Source organism: Falco biarmicus, chromosome 9 (genome assembly GCF_023638135.1).
Source record: "Falco biarmicus isolate bFalBia1 chromosome 9, bFalBia1.pri, whole genome shotgun sequence".
Lineage (NCBI taxonomy): Eukaryota > Metazoa > Chordata > Aves > Falconiformes > Falconidae > Falco > Falco biarmicus.
Window position 1 is genome coordinate 28,062,141 of NC_079296.1, and position 22,498 is coordinate 28,084,638.

The 22,498-nt window shown below is 55.2% G+C and overlaps 2 protein-coding genes across 7 annotated transcripts in view; one reads left to right on the top strand and one right to left on the bottom strand.

The window, feature by feature from the left end:
* The first annotated feature begins 513 nt into the window (after window positions 1–513).
* Window positions 514–19,631, top strand: ABCC2 (ATP binding cassette subfamily C member 2). Of its 3 annotated transcripts, XM_056352946.1 has the most exons (32): window positions 515–1,588; window positions 2,137–2,310; window positions 2,782–2,907; window positions 4,003–4,137; window positions 4,542–4,664; window positions 5,004–5,059; window positions 5,300–5,531; window positions 6,158–6,339; window positions 6,933–7,110; window positions 7,583–7,837; window positions 8,291–8,356; window positions 8,884–9,021; window positions 9,347–9,493; window positions 9,780–9,868; window positions 9,959–10,021; window positions 10,211–10,337; window positions 10,512–10,688; window positions 10,792–10,959; window positions 11,261–11,447; window positions 12,246–12,378; window positions 12,787–12,892; window positions 13,174–13,393; window positions 13,841–13,995; window positions 14,979–15,134; window positions 15,238–15,437; window positions 16,060–16,186; window positions 16,574–16,675; window positions 16,771–16,914; window positions 17,183–17,341; window positions 17,591–17,757; window positions 18,121–18,315; window positions 18,709–19,631. In XM_056352946.1, exons 1-32 carry the CDS (start codon window positions 1,547–1,549, stop codon window positions 18,836–18,838), a joined length of 4,659 nt encoding a protein of 1,552 aa, XP_056208921.1. In that variant the 5' UTR covers window positions 515–1,546; the 3' UTR covers window positions 18,839–19,631. The 3 variants fall into 3 exon arrangements, with proteins under 3 accessions (XP_056208923.1, XP_056208921.1, XP_056208922.1); XM_056352948.1 differs by lacking the exon at window positions 2,782–2,907 and having other exon boundaries at window positions 514–1,588; XM_056352947.1 differs by lacking the exon at window positions 4,542–4,664.
* Window positions 19,632–20,059: 428 nt separating this feature from the next.
* Window positions 20,060–22,498, bottom strand: part of DNMBP (dynamin binding protein) — a 35,549-nt gene continuing 33,110 nt past the window's right edge. For all 4 annotated transcript variants that reach the window (XM_056352950.1, XM_056352951.1, XM_056352949.1 and 1 more), the window contains 3 exons: window positions 22,256–22,454; window positions 21,704–22,158; window positions 20,060–21,305 (listed from right to left, as the gene is read on the bottom strand). In XM_056352950.1, coding sequence (XP_056208925.1) covers window positions 21,120–21,305; window positions 21,704–22,158; window positions 22,256–22,454 — 840 coding nt within the window. In that variant the 3' untranslated portion in view covers window positions 20,060–21,119. The remainder of the gene's footprint in view (window positions 21,306–21,703; window positions 22,159–22,255; window positions 22,455–22,498) is intronic.

Genomic DNA, 22,498 nt, shown 5'->3' on the forward strand with positions numbered 1-22,498 from the left:
TAGCTTGGTGGGTTTTTAGGAGTAGAATATCGCAGGTATGAGGGTAGAGAAAGTGGGGGTGTGCCTGCTTTGAACATTAAAGATAGCTGGGGTCTGGTGCTGAGCAAAGCACTTGTGCTCTGCTTGAGACCAAAGATGGGGTGAGGATGGGGCTGTGACATCTACTGAAAACAGACCAGCGTATGGGACAGAGCATTAAATAGGAAGGTGTCATGAGCAAGTGGTCCCCTTGGCAGAAGCGCTCCAGGTGGGTACAAGCAAGGCCAGAGGGCACCTGTGCCAGTGAAAAGAAAGAAGACATGTCACCACTCTGGATGGAGAAGGACTGAGGAAGTGACTGCTCCATTCATTTTCTTATCAGTTACATCAAATTGCTGCTCTCACCTCAGTGTATTGGTTCCAGCCCGGAGGACCTAGCACTACGAGTAACTTTTACAAAAACAAGTGGATTTAATCAGACAAGCCAATAATAATTAACCAGTGAGCTGGACGTTGAACCTTTCTTTGCTGTTGATGGTGAGGGGGTTGTTCCTGAGCAATTATTCATTGTGTCACCCTTGACTTCTGAGCTGTCAACTAACTCCATGAACAATGAGACAGCAGAATCCTTGTGGTCACCCTGCTGTCCCCTTCTACCTAGTGCTCCTCAAGAGCATGCGTGATAAAGCAAATTCAGTTCCAGCCTTAGAGCAGCACCATTCTCACCTGCCCCCACACCACCTTTCTAAGCAGCAGGGTGATGATTTAGTGGCAGTCACGCTTTCTGGGGATGGTCCTCTGGCTGTCTCAGATGTTGGGGGTTGCTTTAGAATGAAAATGCAAAGTCTCTTTTAGGTTTTGTGGTCAGCTAGTTGCCAGAACATGCAGACCACACTGACATGGGAAAGGGAGAGCTGGGAAAGTCTCCAGGCTCTGCAGCCCAGAATAAATTGCTAAAAGGAACACGGATCCTGGGGACTCGGACCACTGCAGCATGCGGTCTGCTGGGCTTCCAGATGTTGCAAGTTCTCAGGCCTGTAGCACTGCTGGTGTCCTGGGCTTCCTTGCTGGATGGCACGTGAGGAAAAGGGTGCTGTCATCTTTGACTCCTGAGAGACCAGCCTTTGCTGGACCTTTTGGCAACGTTAAGCAGGCTTGTTCTGGCAGGAGAGATCTGCTGCACTGAAGTAGCATCTGTAGTGGGTCCATATGAGCTTGTCTCTGCTGGTATGCACTGTTGAAGGCTGTGATTTCTGAGCAACGGCTGTGATGTCCTGCAGTGACTCCACAACAGCAGCTTCCCTGCATCTCCCCTTTGGCCTCTTCCTTGGATCTTCCTCTCCTCCCTTCCCCAGAGCCCGTGCAGTTTCCAAAGCCCTCGTGGTCACTGCTGTGGTCTGTAGTGTTGTGCAATAGCATCAAGTTAACAATTAACTGTGTGTCATCGGGGATTTTGTCCCAACACCACTTGAGGGTGTGTGGGGACTTTTGTCCTAAACATCCACCCAGGACATTCACAGCCAGGCAGAGTGAGGGGAAGAAGCTGCTGTCTCTTCTGCCCTGAGCCATGTCGGCAGCCCTGGAGGAGTTCTGCGGCTCCGTCTTTTGGGTGAGTGGCTGCATCACCCCCACTGCCTGTTCTTGGGGTAGGAGGCTTAGTGGAAGGGGAGAGCAGTAGTTCCCAAGACTCACGGTTTGTTCAGCCAGGGAGACCCAACTGGCAGTGGTCAGCAGAGGTTCTGCTATTTATCCAGGACTGCCATGGCACTGAGCGCTGTGCACAGCCTGCGTAGTATCTGCGAGCTAAAGATGAGTGACAGCTTCTGGAGTGAGCCCTGTCCTATTTTAGACCTGCAGCCCAGCTGGGAACATGGGACATCCTGCATGGACCTCTCAGGGAATGATCTGGGTCCAGCTTGGGGTGGTTGTGGGCGAGGCCCTCCCAAGTTCAGGCAGATACATGGGTAGGGGCACATCACCTGGGACCTTGGCTGAGTGCTGCAATGCTCAGCCAGGGAGGTGGTTGTTGAGGAAAGGGGGTGTGATGGGGTGGAGCAGGGTGGGCAGGAGCTGTGGGACTGCTGGCTTTTGTGCTGTGAACCAGGTGAGGGTCAAGTCATACCAAGTGACTTGGTTGTCTGTCCTTGCTGCCCCCAGAATGCCTCCTACCTTGCTCGTCCAGATGCCGACCTGCCTGTGTGCTTCCAGCAGACTGTGCTGGTCTGGGTCCCCCTTGGCTTCTTCTGGATTTTGGCTCCTTGGCAGCTCTTGCCCATGTGCAAATCCAGAACTAAGAAATCTTCTGTGACCAAACTCTACATCATCAAACAGGTAGAGTGGGACTGAGGGGGCGTGGAGGGCAGGCTGGAGCAGCCTGGGCTGGAGGGGTGGTGAGTGGAAAAGCCTCTGGGCTGGAGTCAGGTGTGGGCTGGGGAGATGAGAAGCGTATGGGCTGGGGCACCATCTGGGACAGAAATGTAAAGAGGAACCCAGAACTAAGGTGTATCTGGGACAGAGGGATTAGCAGGGCTGGGATGCACTGGGAGGGAGGGCAGAGGTGTGTACTGGGGCCTCTCACCTTGTGGGCTGTTTTCCTCAAAGCTTAAAATGATGGCAGTGCTCCTGTGGAAGTGCTGCAGCTTCACAGGGCCCTAGAAAGCTCTCCCAAGCCAGGTTTGTGTGGAAAGGGTATAATGCTGTACGGGGAACAGTGCTTTTATGCCCAGCTGTGTTGTCTCCCAGTGGTTTCCAGTGCCCACAATAGGCTGGGTCTCCCCTCACGGCTGCCCCGCTGTCCCATAGGTGCTGGCTACCTTGCTGATGCTGACGGCAGTGGTGGAGTTGGCCCTGACGTTCGTAGAGGACACAGAGCAGGACCCCCTGCCAGCTGTCCAGTACACAAACCCCAGCCTGTACATCGCCACCTGGGTAAGGGATCAGTGGGTAAATGTGCTGTGTGTCACCAAAGAGACAGGTGTGAGACTGTGGGGTCAAGCAGCAGAAAACTTTCCTAGCACAGAGATTAGCAGGAAGCCGTGTCCATGAGGGAAGCATAGCCTGGAAAATGGGTAGGGACCAGCCCTGAACACGTGCAGGTGGTGCACAAGGGCGACAGGTTGCAGGCAGGTGTCTGGTTGTACAGTGCTCCCTCCCTTTGTCCTTAAGACTGGGAGAGGTATTATGCCTGCGTATGTGTGTATATATACACATATGTGTACATGTGTACGAGTGTAGCTGAGCTTTCTGGCAGGAGCCTCAGCAGCAGCAGTGTGGGCTTTGCAGGACTGATTGCACAGCGTGAACATCAGACCATGGCTCGCTGCTCTGATGTCTCACAGCTTCCCATGGGTTGCTGCTCAGTTTTGTGCAGTCGGGAAGTGCCACAGGATTCCCAGGCAGAGGAGAAAGCTGAGGATGTAGAGGCTGTTAGCTTGATGGAATATGTGCGTGGAAGCTGCAGATATCTTGTGTGAGACATGGGATATTCTAGCAATCTTAATAAAGCCAAAATGCTCAGCAGCTACAAGCAAAAGCAGCACCCCCGTTTGCTATCCTCCGTATTTTGTCATGTTGTTTAGTTACATGTGCAGAGTTCACGTGAAATTCTAAGCAAGAGGACTGCCCAGAGAGGTGCGCTGCTGGCACTCTGACCTGGCTTTAGTTCCAGGTCTGGAGGCAATACACAGGAGGCAGGGTGTGACCCCTCACAGCTGGGCACATCTGAGAATTTAAGGTGAGAACAGCTAAAAAGAGAAACAGTGCCCTGCTGCGTTGTCGGGGTGCCTTCAGACCTTGCTTTTCTGATGAGGATCCTGATATGTCTTCCTGAAATAAACCTTTGCCCTATGCAATTAACTCTGAAGTTTCTTTAGGGTTGGCAGTAAGCTCAGTGTCTTCAAGGCAGTGAATCCCAGCAGAACACGTGTGCTGGCATCCCAGGAGACATGTCCCAAAGGCACGTTTAGAGCCCAGACCTAGTCCTGCAGCCCTACCTGAACCTCTGACTGATCTTTCTTCCCCCAGCTCCTGGTCCTGTTGATCCATGATGTGCGGCGCTTCTGCTTGTGCAGAGACTCAGGGATACTTTTCTGCTTCTGGACACTCTCCCTCCTCTGTGGGATATTGCCGTTCCAGTCGCTCCTCCGGAGAGCCCTGCAGGTTGGGTTTGTTCAGCAGGAAGCTTTGTGCTTCCCCACAGTCTTGTTCTGTCCTCAAAGAAAGTCCCTTCAGACTTCATCTCTTGACAAGCTCTCAGTGGTATCACTGAGGTCCCAGCTGCTCTAGGAACCAGAAGAGACCTGAGAAGTAACTGCTGTTTGAATTCATCCTGTTTCTTTGAGGGAGGCATAAGCTTTCCAGGACAAATTTCTCCCCTTACAGACCTATGAGAGGAGGGCAGGGAGGGGTGGCAAAGGGAAGCTGAGTCAGGACCCAGAGCAAGTTTTGCATGGCCCTGTTGGGCTCAGCCACATTCACTGTCCTGGGGATGGATCTTGTCTCTAAGCACCAGATGGCCTTGAGACAAACCCCCAGCAGTCTCTCTGGGCTCTCCATTCCTGCAGGCATCAATCTCCGATGTGCCACGGTTTGTCCTTTTCTTCATCTCCTACGGGCTCCAGCTGCTGCTCTTCCTTGTCTCAGGCTTCTCAGATATTGCCCCAGAAACAAAGGAAATCAGGAAGAAGGTGTGACATCCATGCGGGACTGTGCTTGGGGCTCGGGTACCACATCCTGGCTCGTGTGGCATGGGGGTAGGGTGAGCTCCATGCAAAGACTCCTGGCCCCTGTGGGAAGGAAGACCTGAGAGCTTCAGCGAGAGCCACGGCAAGAGCTGGAGCTTGCAGCCTGGGGCATCTGCTTGTATGTCCAAGGGGTGATGCTTCTGGGTGTGAGGTGGGGTTCCTGGGGCTGGAGCTGGCACAGTTTGAAATTTCTGGGGTCCTTAATGGCAGGGGGTGCTGAGTCAATTCTTGTCAACGCTACCCCTCATCATCTCTTGGTACCCATTTTGTTTTGTACCCTAGAACCCGGAGGTGACAGCCTCCTTCCTGAGCTCCATCACCTTTGAATGGTACACCAGGTGAGCTGGGCTCTGTGGGAGGTTGGGCTGGCGAAATGTAGGGGTGCTTTTGGGCTGGCCCATCCCTTTTTGGGGAAGCCTGCAGCACAGGCTGCTTGGAGTTAGTCATGAGAGGCACTGCATTCGGTGCAGCCCGAACTCAGGGCCAGGCTGGGTGTGAAGGCTCTGCGTTTGCAGCAAGGACTTGCCAACAGGTGTAGTGTGGGAAGCTTGCTGAGAGGAGATTTCTCTGCTCCACAGCATGGTTTTCAAGGGCTATCGCAAACCCTTGGAGATAGAGGATATCTGGGAATTGAAAGATAAAGACAAGACGCAGGCTATTTATGCTGGTTTGGAGAAGAACATGAAGACTGCTGTGAGGAAGGCCCAAGCAGAACTGGAGAAACGGAAACGCAAGAAAAGATCCCGGGAAGGTGACCCGGACCACGGGAACAACATAAGCAAGGCACAGAGCCAAGACATCCTGGTGCTGGTAAATCCCTTCCTACTCTTGGCCTTGCATGGGACTGAGAGATCCAGGTCCAGCCCTGGGCAGTAGGGTCATCTTGCCTCCCTGCAGCTCCCTTTGCTGGGTTTTCCCCTCTGATTCTGCAGGGCTGTGGGCAAGGATGGAGGAACTCATGACAGGGTACATGACATGCCCTGTACTTGGCAGATCCCCATGTTTTGAGAGACCAAGAGAGTCTTCATCCTTCTGCCCTGCAGAAGGACAGCAACCACCCTCAAGTCTGCAGTACAAGCAGCTCCCTTATTTCTGTCAGAAATAAGGCCAGATACCTCCAAGCAATGAGGTCAGAGTGAACATCACTCTGTGATCACCCCCGGTCTCAGATTCTTCCTGGGATGTCTGATTTTTGGAGAGATTCAGACTGGTCTGGGGTTTGCAACAATTGTCTTTGACAGACAAGAGAGGTGTTACTGCTGGGGGTGTATGACCTGAGCAGAGATCAGCGAGAGGGAACACAACAGGAGATAAATCTAAGGCTTCATTTGGGATGCCTGACCTGGGGGGTCTGTGGTGCTGCCCTGGAAGCATCCTTCCAAGTGCAGGAAGCCTGCACGACCAGCTCCTTTACTTCTGTGTGGGGTTCCCTCTAGGAGGAGAAGCAGCCCAAGAGGAAGAAGAAGGGAGACAAAGGGGACTCTGCCCCTCGCAAGGATTTCCCCAGGGGCTGGTTGATAAAAACTCTGGGCAAGACCTTCTGGCAGAACCTCCTGCTAGCAGTGGCTTTCAAGCTGGTGCATGATGGACTTGTGTTTGTCAGCCCCCAGCTGCTGAAGTGAGTCCTTTCTCTCTGCCCCTGTCCGTTCCCTGCCTTGGCTTTGCACCCAGCCCCACCACCTCTCTATGTGCACTGCATCCAACCCCACCATCTCCATAGGGGTATTTCTCCCAGCCCCACACTCTGGGGACTTCTTGTGTCCTCACCAAAGGCGTGAGAACGTGTTGGGTTAGTATAGTGAAGAACTGATCTGAGCTGGCTGCCAGCTCTTGCAGGGGATATCTTGCTCCCTGCTCCCAACATCGTTCATTATGCAGTCCTACTCCCTCCCTGGAGACAGTTCTGGCTCTTCTTTGGGGCCCTTCATGAGTCAGTCCAGCTCAGCCCTGGATTTGTTTTGCAGAGCTGCACAGTTTCTGTGGATGATCTGACCTTAGTGACCCATTGCTGTATGTGAGATGCAGGTCCCTGGCAGAACAGGGACACCCAGCAAAACAGGGGTCCCCAGCTGGCTGAGCACTGAGCCAGCTGTCTGGCACAGGGTCTCTGTCACTGCTCTTGTGAGGGTGCTCTCCCTGTGTTTTTTTGGGGCATCTTGCTTAGGTCTGTCTCAGTAGGGTGGGGGTCTCATGGGCTCCTTTATTCTCCAGGCTGCTGATTGCCTTTGTGTCGGATGAGGAGTCCTTTCCCTGGCAGGGCTATCTGTACTCCATCCTACTCTTCCTGACAGCGCTGATCCAGTCCCTCTGCCTGCAGCAGTACTTCAGCTTGTGCTTCCATCTTGGCATAAATGTGCGTGCCGGTCTCATTGCTGCCATCTACAAGAAGGTTGGTATGGCCCTGTCATCACCCCTGCTGGCTTTCCTCCAGCTGGGGATACCGGCATCCGTTGCCTGCCCCATCAACCTGGGACCACTGGAGTGTGCGCCCTTCACTTCCCAGGAAGGCGCAGGGAGAACTCTGCTTGTGGGACACTGTGGGTGCTAGTTCTGCCTGGGACCTGCGTGCTGCAGCCATGTGTTTGATAGCGACCAGGGGCTGAGGGAGGTTTCTCTTCAAAGCAGCGCAACACCTGGGGCAGCAGCCACTAGCATCCCTGCCTGGGAATGTGTTTCTTTCCTCCAGCATCCAGTGGTTCCTGGTGTGCAGGCAGTAATGACAGCACCTGTGGCCAGCAGAGAGGCACCAGGAGCAAACTCTGTGACCCAGCCTGGCCTGCTAATTCCCTGCTCTATGCCATGCTGCTAGCAGCCAGGCTGCTCCCAGATTGGCTTGCAGCGACTATGCTTTCTCTCTCCAGGCACTCACCATGTCCAGTGCCACCCGCAAGGAGTCCACAGTGGGAGAGACTGTGAATCTGATGTCAGCTGATGCCCAGAGATTCATGGACATGGCCAACTTTGTTCACCAGCTGTGGTCATCCCCCCTGCAAATTATCCTGTCCATCGTCTTCCTCTGGGGAGAGCTGGGCCCCTCTGTCCTAGCTGGCATTGCAGTCATGGTGCTGCTCATCCCCATAAATGGGTTCCTGGTTGCCAAGGCCAAAGCCATCCAGGTCAGTGGTGGGTGCAGGATCCTCCTTGGCCTCCCACTCCTGAGGCCCACTGTTAATCCCCTCACTTGTTTTCCACACTCCCCAACCCTTTCCTGATATGCTGTGGATCTTCTCCAGCCTGGGAAGCTCATCTGACTTGGGCTGGGGGTGCCTCTAGCCTGAGCCAAGGGGTGATCAGCTGAGATGAACAGGAGGCAGGTGAGACCTGTTATACCATCACAGCTGAACTTGAACAGGGCTGGGTGCAGCCTTGAGGACTGAAAATGAGATTTTGCCAACCATCAAATAAAGCTTTAGCTTCTACCTGATAACAGGTTGCTGTTTTTCCCAGGTTGTCCAGAGCCCCAGGGGCCAAGGTCCAGCCCACCCTTCCCATTCCTGTGGCAGCCCAGACGTATTTCCAAGGGTGAGTTGCTATCTGGTTTAGGTGATCTCTGGCTCTTCTGTTTGTAGGTGAGAAATATGAAGAACAAGGATGAACGCATGAAAATAATGAGTGAAATCCTCAATGGAATCAAGGTGAGCTGTGGAGTGGAGACCCCCTGGGAAGTTGCTGCACTGCTTTTCTTGGTGTACTCTACCTGGAGGCAGCACATCTGTATAACCCTGTAGCACCAGCGTTACAGTGTAGTTTGGGGCCCCTGTGTCTGGGATAGCCAAGCCTCAGTCTCTGCAGCTCCCTTGGCTTCCGTGCCTTCCTCACCTTTTGAAAGGTTGGCTGGGGAGGAGCTCTGGGTACCTGGACCAAGACTTGGGAGCCAAAAGAAGGTTTTCTGGGGGTTTCCTGCATTGCTGTGGTGGTGAGCAGGCTGCCGTGGTGGCAGAGGGGCTGGCAGTGACAAGTAAGCCGAGGATGAGGGAATGGGAATGCTGTGGAGAAGTGCTGTAAGCCATGGGGCAGGACAGGAGGGAGGAAATGCAGTAACCAAGCAAGGTTCCGATCGAGCCAGGAGCTGGAGATATGGATGTGCTGGCCACCAGTGAGCTGAGTGTGCAGATGGGCATTCCTGTGAGGCTGGCACCTGCTCACCCTGCTCATCCCACAGATTCTGAAGCTTTTTGCCTGGGAGCCCTCCTTTGAGAAGCAAGTCAGTGAGATCCGGGCACAAGAGCTCAAGAACTTGGTGAAATTCAGTTACTTGCAGTCAATCTCTATCTTCGTGTTTACGTGTGCCCCCTTCCTGGTGAGTGCCAGCAGGCCTGGGGAGGGCTGCATCTTCCTCAGAGCTGGGGATGGGAAAGATTGGGAACCTCAGCTGGAGTGCTCCTGCAGCGAGGAAGGGGCTGGCTGGCAGATGCCTGGGATGCAGAGTATGGTCCTAGTTGCTGGCAGGAGAGCTGTGGTGGAAAGGGATCCCATCAGGGTGGTGAGGCGGGACTCAGTGGAGAAGGGAAGCAGGAGGGGAAAAGGTCCCCAGTGGGAAGGCACTGCTGAGGGCTTAGGGGAGCATGAGGGGCTGGGCTGTGCACAACCATATTGATGGTGGCTTTCCCTGCTGTCTGTCCTAGGTCTCCTTGGCCAGCTTTGCTGTCTACGTGCTAGTGGATGAGAACAACATCCTGGATGCACAGAAGGCCTTTACTGCCATTTCCCTTTTCAATGTGCTGCGCTTCCCCATGGCCATGCTGCCCTTGGTCCTCTCTTCCCTGGTGCAGGTCAGCCCTTACATAGGGCAGGGGGTGCAGGGAGATCTTATGATACTTCTGTCCAATCCAGCACATGGGGCTCAGGTGTGTGATGGACCTGGGCCTTGGACACCCAGGGGCCAGTGCACGGGACTCTGCTGGCAGTGGGGTGGGACAGGACTCATACGTGACACAGGCTTGGTGCTCAGAGGTTGGGGTGGGGGCTGTGTGTATGGGGTGCTCTGCTTAGGGGGGTCCTGCCAGCCCACCCAGCTGTGCCCCGTGCCCACATGCCATCCTCTTTCTGCCATGGCAGACCAATGTGTCGACTGAGAGGCTGGAGCGCTACCTGGGAGGAGAAGACCTGAAGACCTCAGCTATCCACCACAACCCCATTGCAGGCAGGTGAACCTCCAGGTTACTCCCTGTGGGTCACAGGCTGGCCCAGCCCCGGGCTTTCCCAGCCCTGAGGGACGGCTCTCTGCTGGCAGGCAGCGCTGTGCGTTTCTCGGAGGCCACCTTTGCCTGGGAGCAGGACGGCATCGCTGCGATAAGAGAGTGAGTGCTCCATGCCATGCTGGGGACGGGCGGCTGGGGAGAGGGGGTCTTTCTGTGGTGTCAGCCAGGGGTGGCAGCCACCTCTCGCAGTGCTGCTAGAAGCGTGTGCCCCAGGGGCACTGCTCCGTGCTGGTCCCACGCAGGAGCTGCCAGATGAGCTGGCAGTGCTCAGCCCTCATGTTGTTGCAGTGTCACCCTGGACATCGCACCTGGGAGCCTGGTGGCTGTGGTGGGTGCTGTGGGCTCAGGCAAATCTTCACTGGTGTCAGCCATGCTTGGGGAGATGGAGAACATCAAGGGGCACATCAACATCCAGGTGAGAGGAGCTGGCTGGCACAGCGGGCTGTGAGGGCTGCTTGGGAGCCCAGCAGGGGGGCAGCAGGGCAGGGCTGGTCACAGCGTGGTGGCTCAGGGCAAGGCCAGGCTGCAGGAGGTGGCAGTGCTCAGGCAGATGCTCTGAAGGTAGCTGGTTGCACGTCTCTCTTTTCAGGGCTCCCTGGCATATGTCCCCCAGCAGGCCTGGATCCAGAATGCCACACTGAAAGACAACATCCTTTTTGGGTCAGAACTGGATGAAGCCAGGTATCAGCAGGTCATCAAGGCTTGTGCTCTCCTTCCAGACCTGGAATTGCTGCCTGCGGGTGACCAGACAGAGATCGGGGAGAAGGTATTAGCCCTGGGCACTATGGGTTTCCCACAGCCCGTACAGCAGAGGACAGAGCTGTTGCCCTGTGCCAGCCCAGTGCTCAGGGAGATCCCGTCCCTTCCAGGGCATTAACCTCAGTGGGGGCCAGAAGCAGCGAGTCAGCCTGGCCCGGGCAGTGTACAGCAACGCAGACATCTACATCCTGGACGACCCATTGTCTGCCGTAGATGCTCACGTTGGCAAGTACCTCTTTGACCACGTGCTGGGGCCAAAAGGGCTGTTGCAAAAGAAGGTGAGCGCCCGTGCCCTCCCCACCACCACCCAGCCAGGCAGGAATGGCACTAGCCTGGTGTTGACCATCCAGGGAAATCTGAGGTTGCTTGCTTGGGACAGAGAGGGGTCCTGTGGCTTTCCTGTGGGGCTGCAGCAATCAGGAGAGGCCTCCGTGGGTCCCCAGAAGGGTGCCCCATGTCCCCATAGCCAGGAATTGATAAGCAGAGGGGTCCCCAAGTAGGGATGGAAAGCCTGCAGGCCCATGGATGGGGAACAAGGGGTGCTCTGATGCTCACTACCCTGCAACCACTTTGTTGCAGACACGGATCTTGGTGACACACAGTATCAGTTTCCTGCCCCAGGTCGATAACATCGTGGTGCTGGTGGAAGGAGCAGTGTCTGAGCATGGCTCCTACAGCACCCTGCTTGCAAACAGGGGGGCCTTTGCCCAGTTTCTGAACTTGTATGGCAGCCAGGAGGAGGATGCTTCAGAGAAAAATACCACAGGTACTGGAACACAATGGGGCTGTGGCAGTTAGAGGGGCTGCGTGTGACCTGATCTGTCAGCCTGACCTGGCTTTATCCAGCCCAGGCACCAGTGGTGGCTGCTGTGAGTCCTTCCCAGCTTCTGGCAATCAGCAGCACAAGGACTTTCTGCTTCAGATTGGCATCCAGACGTGATGTTGAACAGCCAGCAAAGGACCTGTCTATTTTTTTACTTCCTTTTTAGTTTATTTATGTTTGTGGGTCCCATAATTTTATGTGGCAACAGGCTCCCTACCTTAGTGATGCTGGGGTGAGAAAGATCCTTTGGTTTATTCTAAATGTGCTGTTGGATAACGTTTCATCTCTATCATGTCCCCCTGCGCTATGGGGCGGAGAGGTGTCTGGTCAGGCAGATGCTCACCTTGCCTGGGCTCAGCCTGGTTGCTCAGCTGGAGCCTGGCTATTCCCAGTCTGTTGCCACAGGACCCATCTCCACCTGCTCAAAAGGATGCTCCTGAACTGGAGTGATATGACCTACTAAACTAGCATAGATATCTGCTTGGGGTCCCACCAGTGGTACTGGTACATCAGCAGCAGGAACTGCCTCCATGCAGTGGAGCCCTGTGTCAGTTCTCCTGCCAGCACAATGGATTTCTTCCTCCTGCTGTATTGGGCTTGCAGCAGGGCTGGAGAAGGTGTGATGTGTAGTGGTAGGACACAGCCTGGGCCTGGGGTGTGGGATGGAGCTGGGTGCAGCAGAGGTGTGGTGCATGGGATCTGCTTTCTCCTCCCTACCTTCCCTCATCCTTGTGCTTGTAGCTGTTGCTTTAGCTGAGGATGAAGAGCAGGGTGATGAAGACGTTGAGCCCTGTGTGGAAGACGGCCCTGATGATGTGGTGACCATGACCCTGAAGCGAGAGGCCAGCATCCATCAGAGGGAGTTCAGTCGCAGGTGGGACTTGACCTGAGCTCTCAGCTCTCCCTCCTGCCTCCTGCACTGCTTCCCTGCAAAAAGGGGTCTGGGGGCTTCCCGCTGGGACTTTCTCTACCTGCTCCTACACTAGCTGGGCTGGGTCAGGAGCATCTGATCTTGCCTTTACTCGTGTTAGTGTGTCACAGCCTTAACTCTGTGGTCTTCCCTGAAACTCATGCTGCTGTCTGGTTCTGCTTTTGGGGATGAGTGCGATGATTTCAAGGCTGCAAATGACTAGGGCTTCCACAAGGCTCTTTCAAAGCTGCTCCAGTTAGGACATTATTTCCCAGAGGGCTCCAGCACTGTAGTCCCAGGGCAGCATAGGGATGGACCCCCAGGAGAGTAGGACCCATCCAGCACCCTGTGACTAACAACACCTCCCTGCAGCCTTAGTAAAAGCAGCACCAATTCCTGGAAGAAGACCCAGGAGGATCCCCCCAAGAAGCTGAAGGGTCAGCAACTGATTGAAAAAGAAGCTGTGGAAACCGGCAAGGTGAGGAGGATGGATGGATGGATGGATGGATGGATGGATGGATGGATGGATGGATGAAGCACAGGTACAAGACCCCGACTGTGTCTCAGAGAAGCTGGTGCTAGCTATCTGTGGTCCCACTGCAGCCAAGAGACACTGAAGTAGGCAGAGCTGCCTGGGACTGGTGGGCAAGGTGGTGGAGGGGAGCACTGTGGGCAGCAAGGTGGGAGCCCCGAGGCTGTGCCGGGGTGTCATTGGCCACAGTTTGCTGGGCAGTGGTGATGGGCTGAATCGGTTCACAGGTGAAGTTCTCCATGTACCTGCGGTACCTGCGTGCTGTTGGCTTGTGGTATTCTTTCTGGGTTGCCATGGGCTATGTTGGGCAGTATGTCGCCTTTGTGGGGACCAACCTGTGGCTCAGTGCCTGGACTGATGATGCACAGCGCTACCTGAACCAGACCTATCCCGTGGAGCAGCGAGACCTGCGGATTGGTGTCTTTGGGGCGCTGGGGGTGTCACAAGGTGAGCGTGGGAGCACAGGGGGTCCCACTCACCTCAGCTGTGTGGCCATAAGGGATATGGCTTGCAAGGCCTGCAGCCAGGGATGCAGCAAGGGGCAGGGGAGCCAGCACTGCGCTCATTTGCCTGCTGCTGCCTTCCTTCTGGTTCCTGGCTGAACTGAGGGCAGAGATCAGTCTGAAACCAGCATAAATTGCCCCAAGAAGTCACCGTCCTTAATCAGTTTGGAGATAGTGCTATGGCTCAAGGCCTTCCAAAGGGTTAGCGTTCCTCCCCTGTGGTGGAACACAATTACTGGGGCCTCCCAAGAAGGTGGGATGCTGGGCTATCACAGTGGCTCGCTGCAGAGCTGCTGGCTTGGAGCTCCTTGATGTGTCCCTTGAGCCAAAGGGTGCCTGGGGCCAGAGTCACACATGAGCTGGTGATGACCGCCTTGTGCTCTCCTTGCAGCTCTCTTCCTACTCTTTGCAACCATCCTTTCTGCTCATGGTGCCATGCGAGCCTCCCGGGTCATGCATCAGCAACTGCTCGGCAACATCCTGCGTGTGCCCATGAGCTTTTTTGACACGACCCCGACTGGCCGCATTGTCAATAGGTTTGCCAAGGTAAGAGAACAGCCCCAACATGAAGAAAGTGTTCCAGCAGGTCTGGAGAGCATTGGGTGGTGGCATAACTCTGTTGCTGTTCAACACTGCACAGATGAGCCCAGATCAGGGCCTGGAAGGGACAAGAAGGGCATGGTGGATGTGAGGCTGGCTGTGAGGCAAACGACATCTTGGGCTATACCAGGAGGAGAGTGGCCAGCAAGTTGCAGGAGTTGTTATCTCCTCGGCTCAGTGCTAGGGAGGCCACACCTGGATACTGTGTCTTGTTCTGGGGCCACCTGGTCTAGAGGGATGTTGAGAAATTGAAGAGGTCCAGAGTAGTTTACCAAGAGAGGTGGGAGCCTAGAGCTCATGTCACACACTGACATGTCCTGGTTATGGACTTTCAGCAAAATATATGTTCTTTGTTATGTAAATGAAGCTCATTAAAAAAAAAAAAAGAGAAAATGAGAAAGGAGGGAGAACACAAACAGGTAGTTTCAAGTGTGCTGCTACTCCACTTCCTCCTTTGGTGCCACCACTTGATTTTTGGAAACAAAAATTGCTCTTGAGATCAAACCTATGGGCCTGCTTGGTTTACTCTGAGATGAGGGAGTTTGTGGTGCCCAGCTAGGAGACGGATGATGACTAGCTGGAGACCTGGGTGCACCTGCGTGGACCTGGAGTCAGCCCTGTCCCTCTTTCTGCCTCAATTCCTGCTCATGCATCCTGGGTCCAGATGAAGATATAGTTTCCAAAGCTGGTCTGTGCTACAGGGGAATATTATAGAAAGCTTGTCTGTTAAACCAGCCGTTCCCAAGCTAAGAGCTATGGCCCTAAATGGGGTTGTGATTCTAACACCAACTCACTGTCATCCAATATTTTTGCAAGTGTCTAGCACTGTGTTGATGAGCATGTAGGAACCCTGTAGGTTTGGGGCCTGTGGGTTTCTCCCTCTCGCTGGGATTACTGACTGCTTCTCCCTACTTCTTTGAATGCTCCAGGACATCTTCACAATAGATGAGACCATTCCCATGTCCTTTCGCAGCTGGCTCTCCTGTTTCATGGCCATCATTAGCACATTGCTCATGATTTCCTTGGCCACCCCATTCTTCGCTCTCATTATTATTCCTTTGAGCATCTTCTACTATTTTGTGCTGGTGAGTAACCAGAGCTTGGGAAAAGCTTCTTCCCTGCTTATAGCAGTATCTTTTGTTGCTGTCAGGCTTTGTGTTGGTAACCAAGCTGTGTCCTTCATTTCAGCGCTTCTATGTCTCCACGTCACGCCAGCTACGGCGTCTGGATTCTGTCACCAGGTCTCCCATCTACTCCCACTTCGGTGAGACAGTGTCAGGGCTTTCCGTGATACGTGCCTACGGACACCAAGAACGGTTCCTGAAGCAAAATGAGAGCACCATGGACATAAATCAGAAAAGTGTTTACTCCTGGATAATCTCAAATCGGTGAGTTTTATTTCTTATGCCACAGCACAGCCTGCAGCACCTCTGTCCATGGGCTTCTGGGTCTTGAGGGAGGTCCCTGAGATGCTGCAGTCCTCCCTCTTGATCTTAGGACAGAAGGTCTGTGTAGGAACTGGGGAGCTTGGGATTGGGACACCATCTGTGGGAAGGGGACATTTTAGGGTGATTTTGAAAACGAGAGTGTTGCCCCCCACAAAGTGCCCAGAGCCTGAGCAGGTTGAGCTGCACTGTCAAGGGCTGAGATGCTCTCAGTGGGTTCAGGGAAGAGGCCAGGTGGCGGTGCCATGGGGGCACTGTGGTGTTGATATATTACTGGTAGATGCTTTGGATGTTTGAGGGTTGTACAGCTGGGGCTCCTCTGAAACATGGCATTATCAGCACAGGAGGTTATGTGTGAGACACGGGGGGACTGACAGATGCAATGAATCTGCTTGCAGAATTGGCCACAAATCACATGCTGTGTGGGTGCAGGTACCATGTGTACAGCGCTGGGCTCGGGGCTGGATGCGCAGGGATGGTGGTGGGGTGCTGGACTTACTGGCGGGCCCTGTGTTGATGATTGATGCCTCTCCCACCACCCCTCAGCTATCCTCTCCTGGTACAGGTGGCTGGCCATCCGTCTGGAGTTTGTTGGGAGCCTGGTGGTCTTCTTCTCTGCACTTCTGGCAGTGATTTCAAAGGGCACTTTGGAAGGCGGCATTGTGGGTCTTTCTGTCTCTTCTGCCCTCAATGTGAGTCAACGAAAGCTTTTTCTGACTCCAGGACAGGACTGTTCCTGGGAGCTCTGGCCTGGCTGCAGGATGTCTCCAGCTTTGATCCATGGAGAGGACATTAGTTGGGGTGTCCCATCATCTGGGGAGCTGCTATGGAACCAGGGGAAAACACATCCCAGTGTGAGGGGGATACTTGCTGCTGTGGGGAGGAGCATGGTCCTGTTGGGATCAGAGAAGCTGCAGCAAAGCTTTTGAGGGGCTGGGGAGAGGGGGCTGTTGCTGGGGAGTGGAGAGTTAGGGGCCAGGCCAGGGATGCTCGCACCCAGGCTGAGTCCCTCAGCTGAGGTGGGAGGTGGTTGTTCCTGGGTCCCACTGAGCTCTGCATCTTCTGGCTGTGCCATGCAGGTGACGCAGACACTGAACTGGCTGGTGCGGACCTCTTCAGAGCTGGAGACGAACATTGTGGCTGTGGAGCGTGTACATGAGTACACGAAGGTGAAGAACGAGGTGAGGAGACCAGGGTCCAGACAAACACCTGCTGCACAGCTTGGTGCTAGCCAGTATCACAGGGTGCAACCCCTCTAATGCTCTTATGCCTCCAGGCTCCATGGGTGACAGAAAAGCGACCACCTCCTGGCTGGCCCAGCAAAGGTGAGATCCAGTTCATTGACTACAAGGTTCGCTACCGACCTGAGCTGGATCTGGTTCTTCAGGAGATCACCTGCACTATTGGGAGCACTGAGAAGGTGAGGACCTCTCTGCCTTCACTCCACTCTTTCCAGAGCAACACTGTGTTGAAGTTGTTTCTCTCCTCTTGGTTTCAGTCTGTAGGCTGGGGAGGGATGGTGACAGGATTGTGACTCCTGGGAACTCGAGCTGCAGGGCAGGGACCAGAGACCATCTGGGAGATGGTGATTTCAGATGCAGGGCTGGAAGTCCCACCAGACCAAGATGGAGAGCATATGCTCTGCTTCCTTTAACCCTGTCAGCTGGTCTAAGTAGCTGCTTCCACAGGTTGGGGTTGTGGGCCGGACTGGGGCTGGAAAATCCTCCCTCACCAACTGCCTATTCCGTGTGCTGGAGGCTGCTGGAGGGACAATCATCATTGACGAGGTGGACATAGCGACAATTGGCCTCCATGACCTGCGCCAGAACCTCACCATCATCCCCCAGGTGAGCTGATCCCTGCCTTTCCATGTTCCACTGCTGCACAGCCTCCCTGGCTTTGTTCCCTGGGGATGCGTTGCCCTTAGTGCATTCCTGGGTGCTGCAGAGACTCCAAGGGCCTGTGAGCATGGCACCACCACCTCCTGCCCAGCTGCAGCAGCGGTGTGGGCAGGATGGAGCCAGCCTCGGGGGCCTGGAGCCGTCGCCCCTGCTGAATGGCTGTGGTGTGACTGAACACGGTGCTGTCCCTGGCAGGACCCCATCCTCTTTACTGGCACCCTGCGGATGAACCTGGACCCTTTTGACCAGTACACAGACGAGGAGGTCTGGAAGGCCCTTGAGCTAGCCCACCTGAAGACATATGTGCAAGACCTTCCTGAGGGGCTGCTGCATGTTGTGAGCGAGGGAGGGGAGAACCTGAGGTGAGCAGAGCAGTGGAGGCATGCCCAGCTCCCGCCCTTCCCTGGGTCCCAGGGACCAGCCTGGGACAGCAGCCTCCAGTAGAGTGTCTGCCCAGGACAAGGGCACAGAAGCTTCTGGGAGGTGAAGGTGGGAGAAAAGGGTCCAGGAGTCAGAGCTCTCACAGAGTAGTGTGAGCTAACCCTTCCATGGTGTGGTGGCCCAGAGAGCAAGATGCTGAGGGACACGGTGCGCAGGGTGGCTGATGATCAGCTGGGGGAAGGCCGGGCAGGCATGGTGGTGGGCTCAGGGCAGCATGTGGCAGTAGGCTTGCAGAAGCCGTGCTGGTGTCTGCCTAGTAATTCATGTTCTCCATGTCATCCCAGTGTTGGGCAGAGGCAGCTGGTGTGCCTGGCCCGGGCCCTTCTCCGCAAAGCCAAGATCCTCATCCTGGACGAAGCAACAGCAGCTGTAGATCTGGAAACAGATCACTTAATTCAGACAACAATCCGGAACGCGTTTGCAGACTGCACTGTCCTCACTATTGCCCACCGCCTCCACACCATCATGGACAGCAACAGGTACCGTGGGGCAGCATGGTGGGGCAAGGGTCGGGATCAAGGATGCAGCCAGAGGGGCAGGGGTGGATGCAGTGCCCGGGACAGCAATATACAGAGGTTCTAGGAGAGAACAGAGGGATGACAAGGATGGCCATGCAGTAGTTACGCCTTTGTGGCGAGAAACATTTCTGGCGATCCTTCTTTACAGCAACAGGCCATAGAGGTGTTTGCTGTTGACACCTTAAGTGTGTCACCCTGCTGGCACAGGAAGGAGAGCTGTGCCTCGCCTCTGTGCCGAGATGAACCGCATGACGTGGCTGTCGGAGTGAGGGTCGGTGGGGCCGTGGTGCTTGTGCCAGCGCTGCTACCAGCTCAGATCCCGGGAGCTCAGGCCCTTTTTGTTCCTGCTGCCAGGGTGATGGTGCTGCAGGCTGGGAGGATTGTGGAATACGACAGCCCTGAGGAGCTGCTCAAGAAGCAGGGTGTCTTCTCCGCAATGGCAAAGGATGCCGGCATCATGAACACAGAAACCACCATGCTGTAGGTGGAGCAGAGCAGTGTGTGGGTGCTTGCACGGGCAGCTCCCTCCCACTGGCACTCACCAAGTAGGCACCGGTGTCTCCCTGCAGCCAGGCAGCGGAGAGGGTGGCTTCTCTGGCGGTCAGGGACAGAGGACCTGGACCCAAGCGAGCTGTTAACCTTGTTACCTTGCACGCAAGGGTCTGGAGCTGCATAATTTATTCCGGTATAAAGGGAAAAAGTTACCTTCCAGGCAGGGAGACCACGACCCCCTTGGGGGTCTTAGTTTTTGTATTTCACCATGCCAGGGGAACCTAGCTGAGAGATGCTTCAGCACTGTAGAATGAATTGTACGGTTTTAATCTAAGAGTGAATGTTACCATTTATTTACTTTTTTGTAACTTTTTAGTGTTCCAACTAAAAGTCTGACTTTAAGGCATGCTAAATAAGCCCTGGTTTAGCTTGAAACCTAGCCAGTGTTTGGGGGAAGCTGCTAACACAGGTCTGGCAGACGAACGTGGGTGGGGAGTCCCAATCAAGTAGCAAAGCTATACCCAGGTATGAACACTACTCTCTGGCAGTGGAGGTGGAGAAGCCAGAGCCTGCCTGCCTTCCCTGTGGCTACAGCTCCCTTTGCTTGTAGTGCAAATAAATGAGGAAGTCCCTGGAGCTATTGTAACCACTAATGGGGCAGATTTTGGGCTGTGGCTCCAGACTACAAACCTGATGGTGGTGGAGACAAGTTGGGGAGGTGCAGGCTCATGTATGTGCTACACTGACATGTACACACGCAAAATACAGTGGTTACTGTTGACAGACTCTTGACCCTTCCCTGTTCTTGGGCAGGAAAGCCGGGAGCTGTATCAGTGACATCGGCTGGCATGCAGGCAGCCTGTGCCCATGTGCGTGCTGCCCACCCCACTCACAGCAGGGCAAACCCCTTCACCCCTGGCTGGTGGTAGGAAAGCCCAAAGCCACCTGCAGCCCCAGCTGAGTCATGTAACACACAGTGGGGGGAGAAAGCAGTGCAACCGCTTCATTTTAATGAACTTTCCTCTGAGTGTTTCCTAGTGCCTGAGCTGCAGCTGGCACAAACACCAAGGCAGAAGCATGCTGGACCCCACCGAAAGGTACATGTTCTTCCTGGCCCTGCAGGGTCTGCATGAAGTCTGTGGGCTTTGCCCCGAGCCCAGAACTGGCCAGGCACTCCTCCCGACTGTCCCGACACTTGCACAGGCACCTCCTATACACAAGGGCAAATCTTTATTTACAGAGCAGCAGTACAGGGGATACAAACACTACCCCAAGAGAAGGGAGCTTCCCGCTTCCCTCCTTCAGGGCACGGCAGCAGCGGGTAAGACACACCACGCCAGCAAAGGGCACCGCATTCCCTCCCAGCATGTCAGCAGTGTCTCCGGTGCCCTGCAGGAAGGCACAGGCTAGACAACCCTGGTCAGAGCCCCCAGAAAATCAGGCTGTGATTTTTCTGAAACACAAAGCCTGTGCTTTGCCTTCTGCCCTGCTCCAGCCCAGGGATACCAGTGTGAAGACAAGTAGGTCTTGGGCACTGGAGATACTGTGCTGTCAAGGGAAGATGGTGTTCTGGACCTCTGGCCCACCTGGAGGGTGAGAATGCAATGGCTGCTGCTAGCAGCAGAGCTGAGAGAGGCCCAAGCCCCTGGGAGACAAAGCACAGGGATGAAGCACCTGCTGTAGGGGGTTTCGGAGGCTGGGCCCATCCCAGCCCTGCAGCTCAATTACTCCCACAGAACCTCAGAGCTGATTCTCCAGGCAGCGTGCGGATGTCCCATGCCGAAGTCCTGCACGGACAGGCGAGACCAGGCTTCTGCTGCTGCTGCCAAGAAGACACAGGGACCACATTCAAAGGGCCCTGGTTGCTTTTAACACTACTGGGCTGAAGACGGGCTCCAGAAACTCAGCATTAATCTTCCACAATTTAAACCTACAGCAGCTCCTCAGCCCTGGTGGAGCCTTACCCTCCTGGGTCATGGCCCCAGGCTTTGCTCCCCTGCTCCTGGACAGACACAGGAGACTCAAACAGCATAGGTGAACTCACCCCTGCCCTCACAGAAGCTGCATGCTCCTGCCTGCCCTGCCAGCCCACCCTTCTTCCTTCCCAGAAGAGCAAGTGGCAGCCAGCATGCTGGGGCCCAGGATCACTGCAAGGCTGCGAGGGACACAGCCTCAAGGCAAGCAGTAGAGGCTGCAGGGCTGGCCAGCCTCCCTGAGGCCCCTGGCAGTCCTGGCAGGAACAAGGTATGGGGTGCAGGCTCCTGCCCGCTGCCTCACGTGTACTCTGTCTTCCGGATGTAACTGGAGGGCACATAGCCCTGTTTCCCATGCGCCTCGGCCAGCCACCACTCCTGATTGCCTGTGATGTCCTCAAACTGCAGGATCCTGAGTCTTTGGTTAGCTGACACACTCAGCTCGTTGGTGTTTCGGCCTTTGAAGGTGTAGAGAGCATAATAGACCTGCCAGACAGAGGGAGAGTGTCAGCTGCATGGCCGTGCAGGGTCTGCATGAAGTCTGTGGGCTTTGCCCCCAGCCCAGCCTTGCTGTGGCATTGCACAGGATGTGTCAGTTTTTGTTCCTCTCCCCAAACAGCGACACCACAACCCTGTCTTGGCCTCTGCCAGAGCTGCCCTGCCTTCACGTGCCCACCCCCATTTGCAGCCTAGCTCTCTGCCTCTGCACTTCTGCCACTAGGAGAAAAGGTCCCATCCTCCATCTCAGCCTTTTGGGACAAAATAGCCTCCAAGTCCCACCTCTCCCTGGTCACTGCCAGGGAGGAGGATGATTCAGCCCCCACTCAAGCAATAGGACCAGTCCTTGGCATCCCCAGCTGCCTGGGGAGGTTGAGGGGCCTCACCTGGTTGCCTTCTGACTCACTGCTCTCCAGCCCAGAGTCTCTGTCTTCCACCAAGGCTGCGGGCCTGAGATGTGCTTTGGTGAGGTGCCCGTTGCGAGAGCTGGGGCTGCAGCTCAGTTCAGGGCGGCTGTAGCGGCGCTGAGATGTCACTGTACCAGCTTCTAGTGGGGCTGTCCTGTCACCAGAGCCAAGCTGGGGCAGAGAGGGGGAGTCCACCTCCGTGGCAGGCTGTGGGGACTGGTAAAGGTCTGCCAGGGAGGCTGAGTCCTGCAGGGGTTTCTGAGTGAAGGTGACGGCCGCCCCACTGGGGCTGAAGGTCAGTGTGGTGTTGCTCTGGGGAGAGGAGCTGCTGTGCTCTGACTCGTTCGAAGAATGGCTGCCAACAGAGACATCTGACTGGCTGCGGCGTGGGTTGTAAGGCTTCAGAAAGGAGCTGTACACAAAGCCCTTGGTCACTGCAGAGAGGGAGAGGAAGGGAGTTCAGACTGGGGCACAGGGGGACCAGAGGAGGGGACACACAGCAGGTGCCAAGGGCAGGGAGCAGCCACCTACCCCCGTTGTCTATGAGCCAGCGATTCTGGCTGCCCATGGGGTCCTTCTTCTTGATGACACCCACAATGTCTCCCTCCAGCAGTGAGACATCCAAGTCTTGGGCAGCATTGAAATTGCGGTCTGCCTGGAAGAGACTGTCTGGGGGATAGCGGGCCAGGAGGGCAGCTCGGATGTCATCTGACTGCAGGAGGTAGCTAGGCTGCAGAGGAACAAGGTGGGCATGAGCGGCTGCCCTGGGCAATG

Coding starts and splice junctions, on each gene's coding strand:
- ABCC2 (XM_056352946.1), top strand. CDS start 1,547: ATGTCGGCAGCCCTGGAGGAGTTCTGCGGCTCCGTCTTTTGG. Junction 17,342..17,590: donor ACCTCACCATCATCCCCCAG/GTGAGCTGATCC, acceptor TGTCCCTGGCAG/GACCCCATCCTCTTTACTGG. Junction 18,316..18,708: donor ACCATCATGGACAGCAACAG/GTACCGTGGGGC, acceptor TCCTGCTGCCAG/GGTGATGGTGCTGCAGGCTG.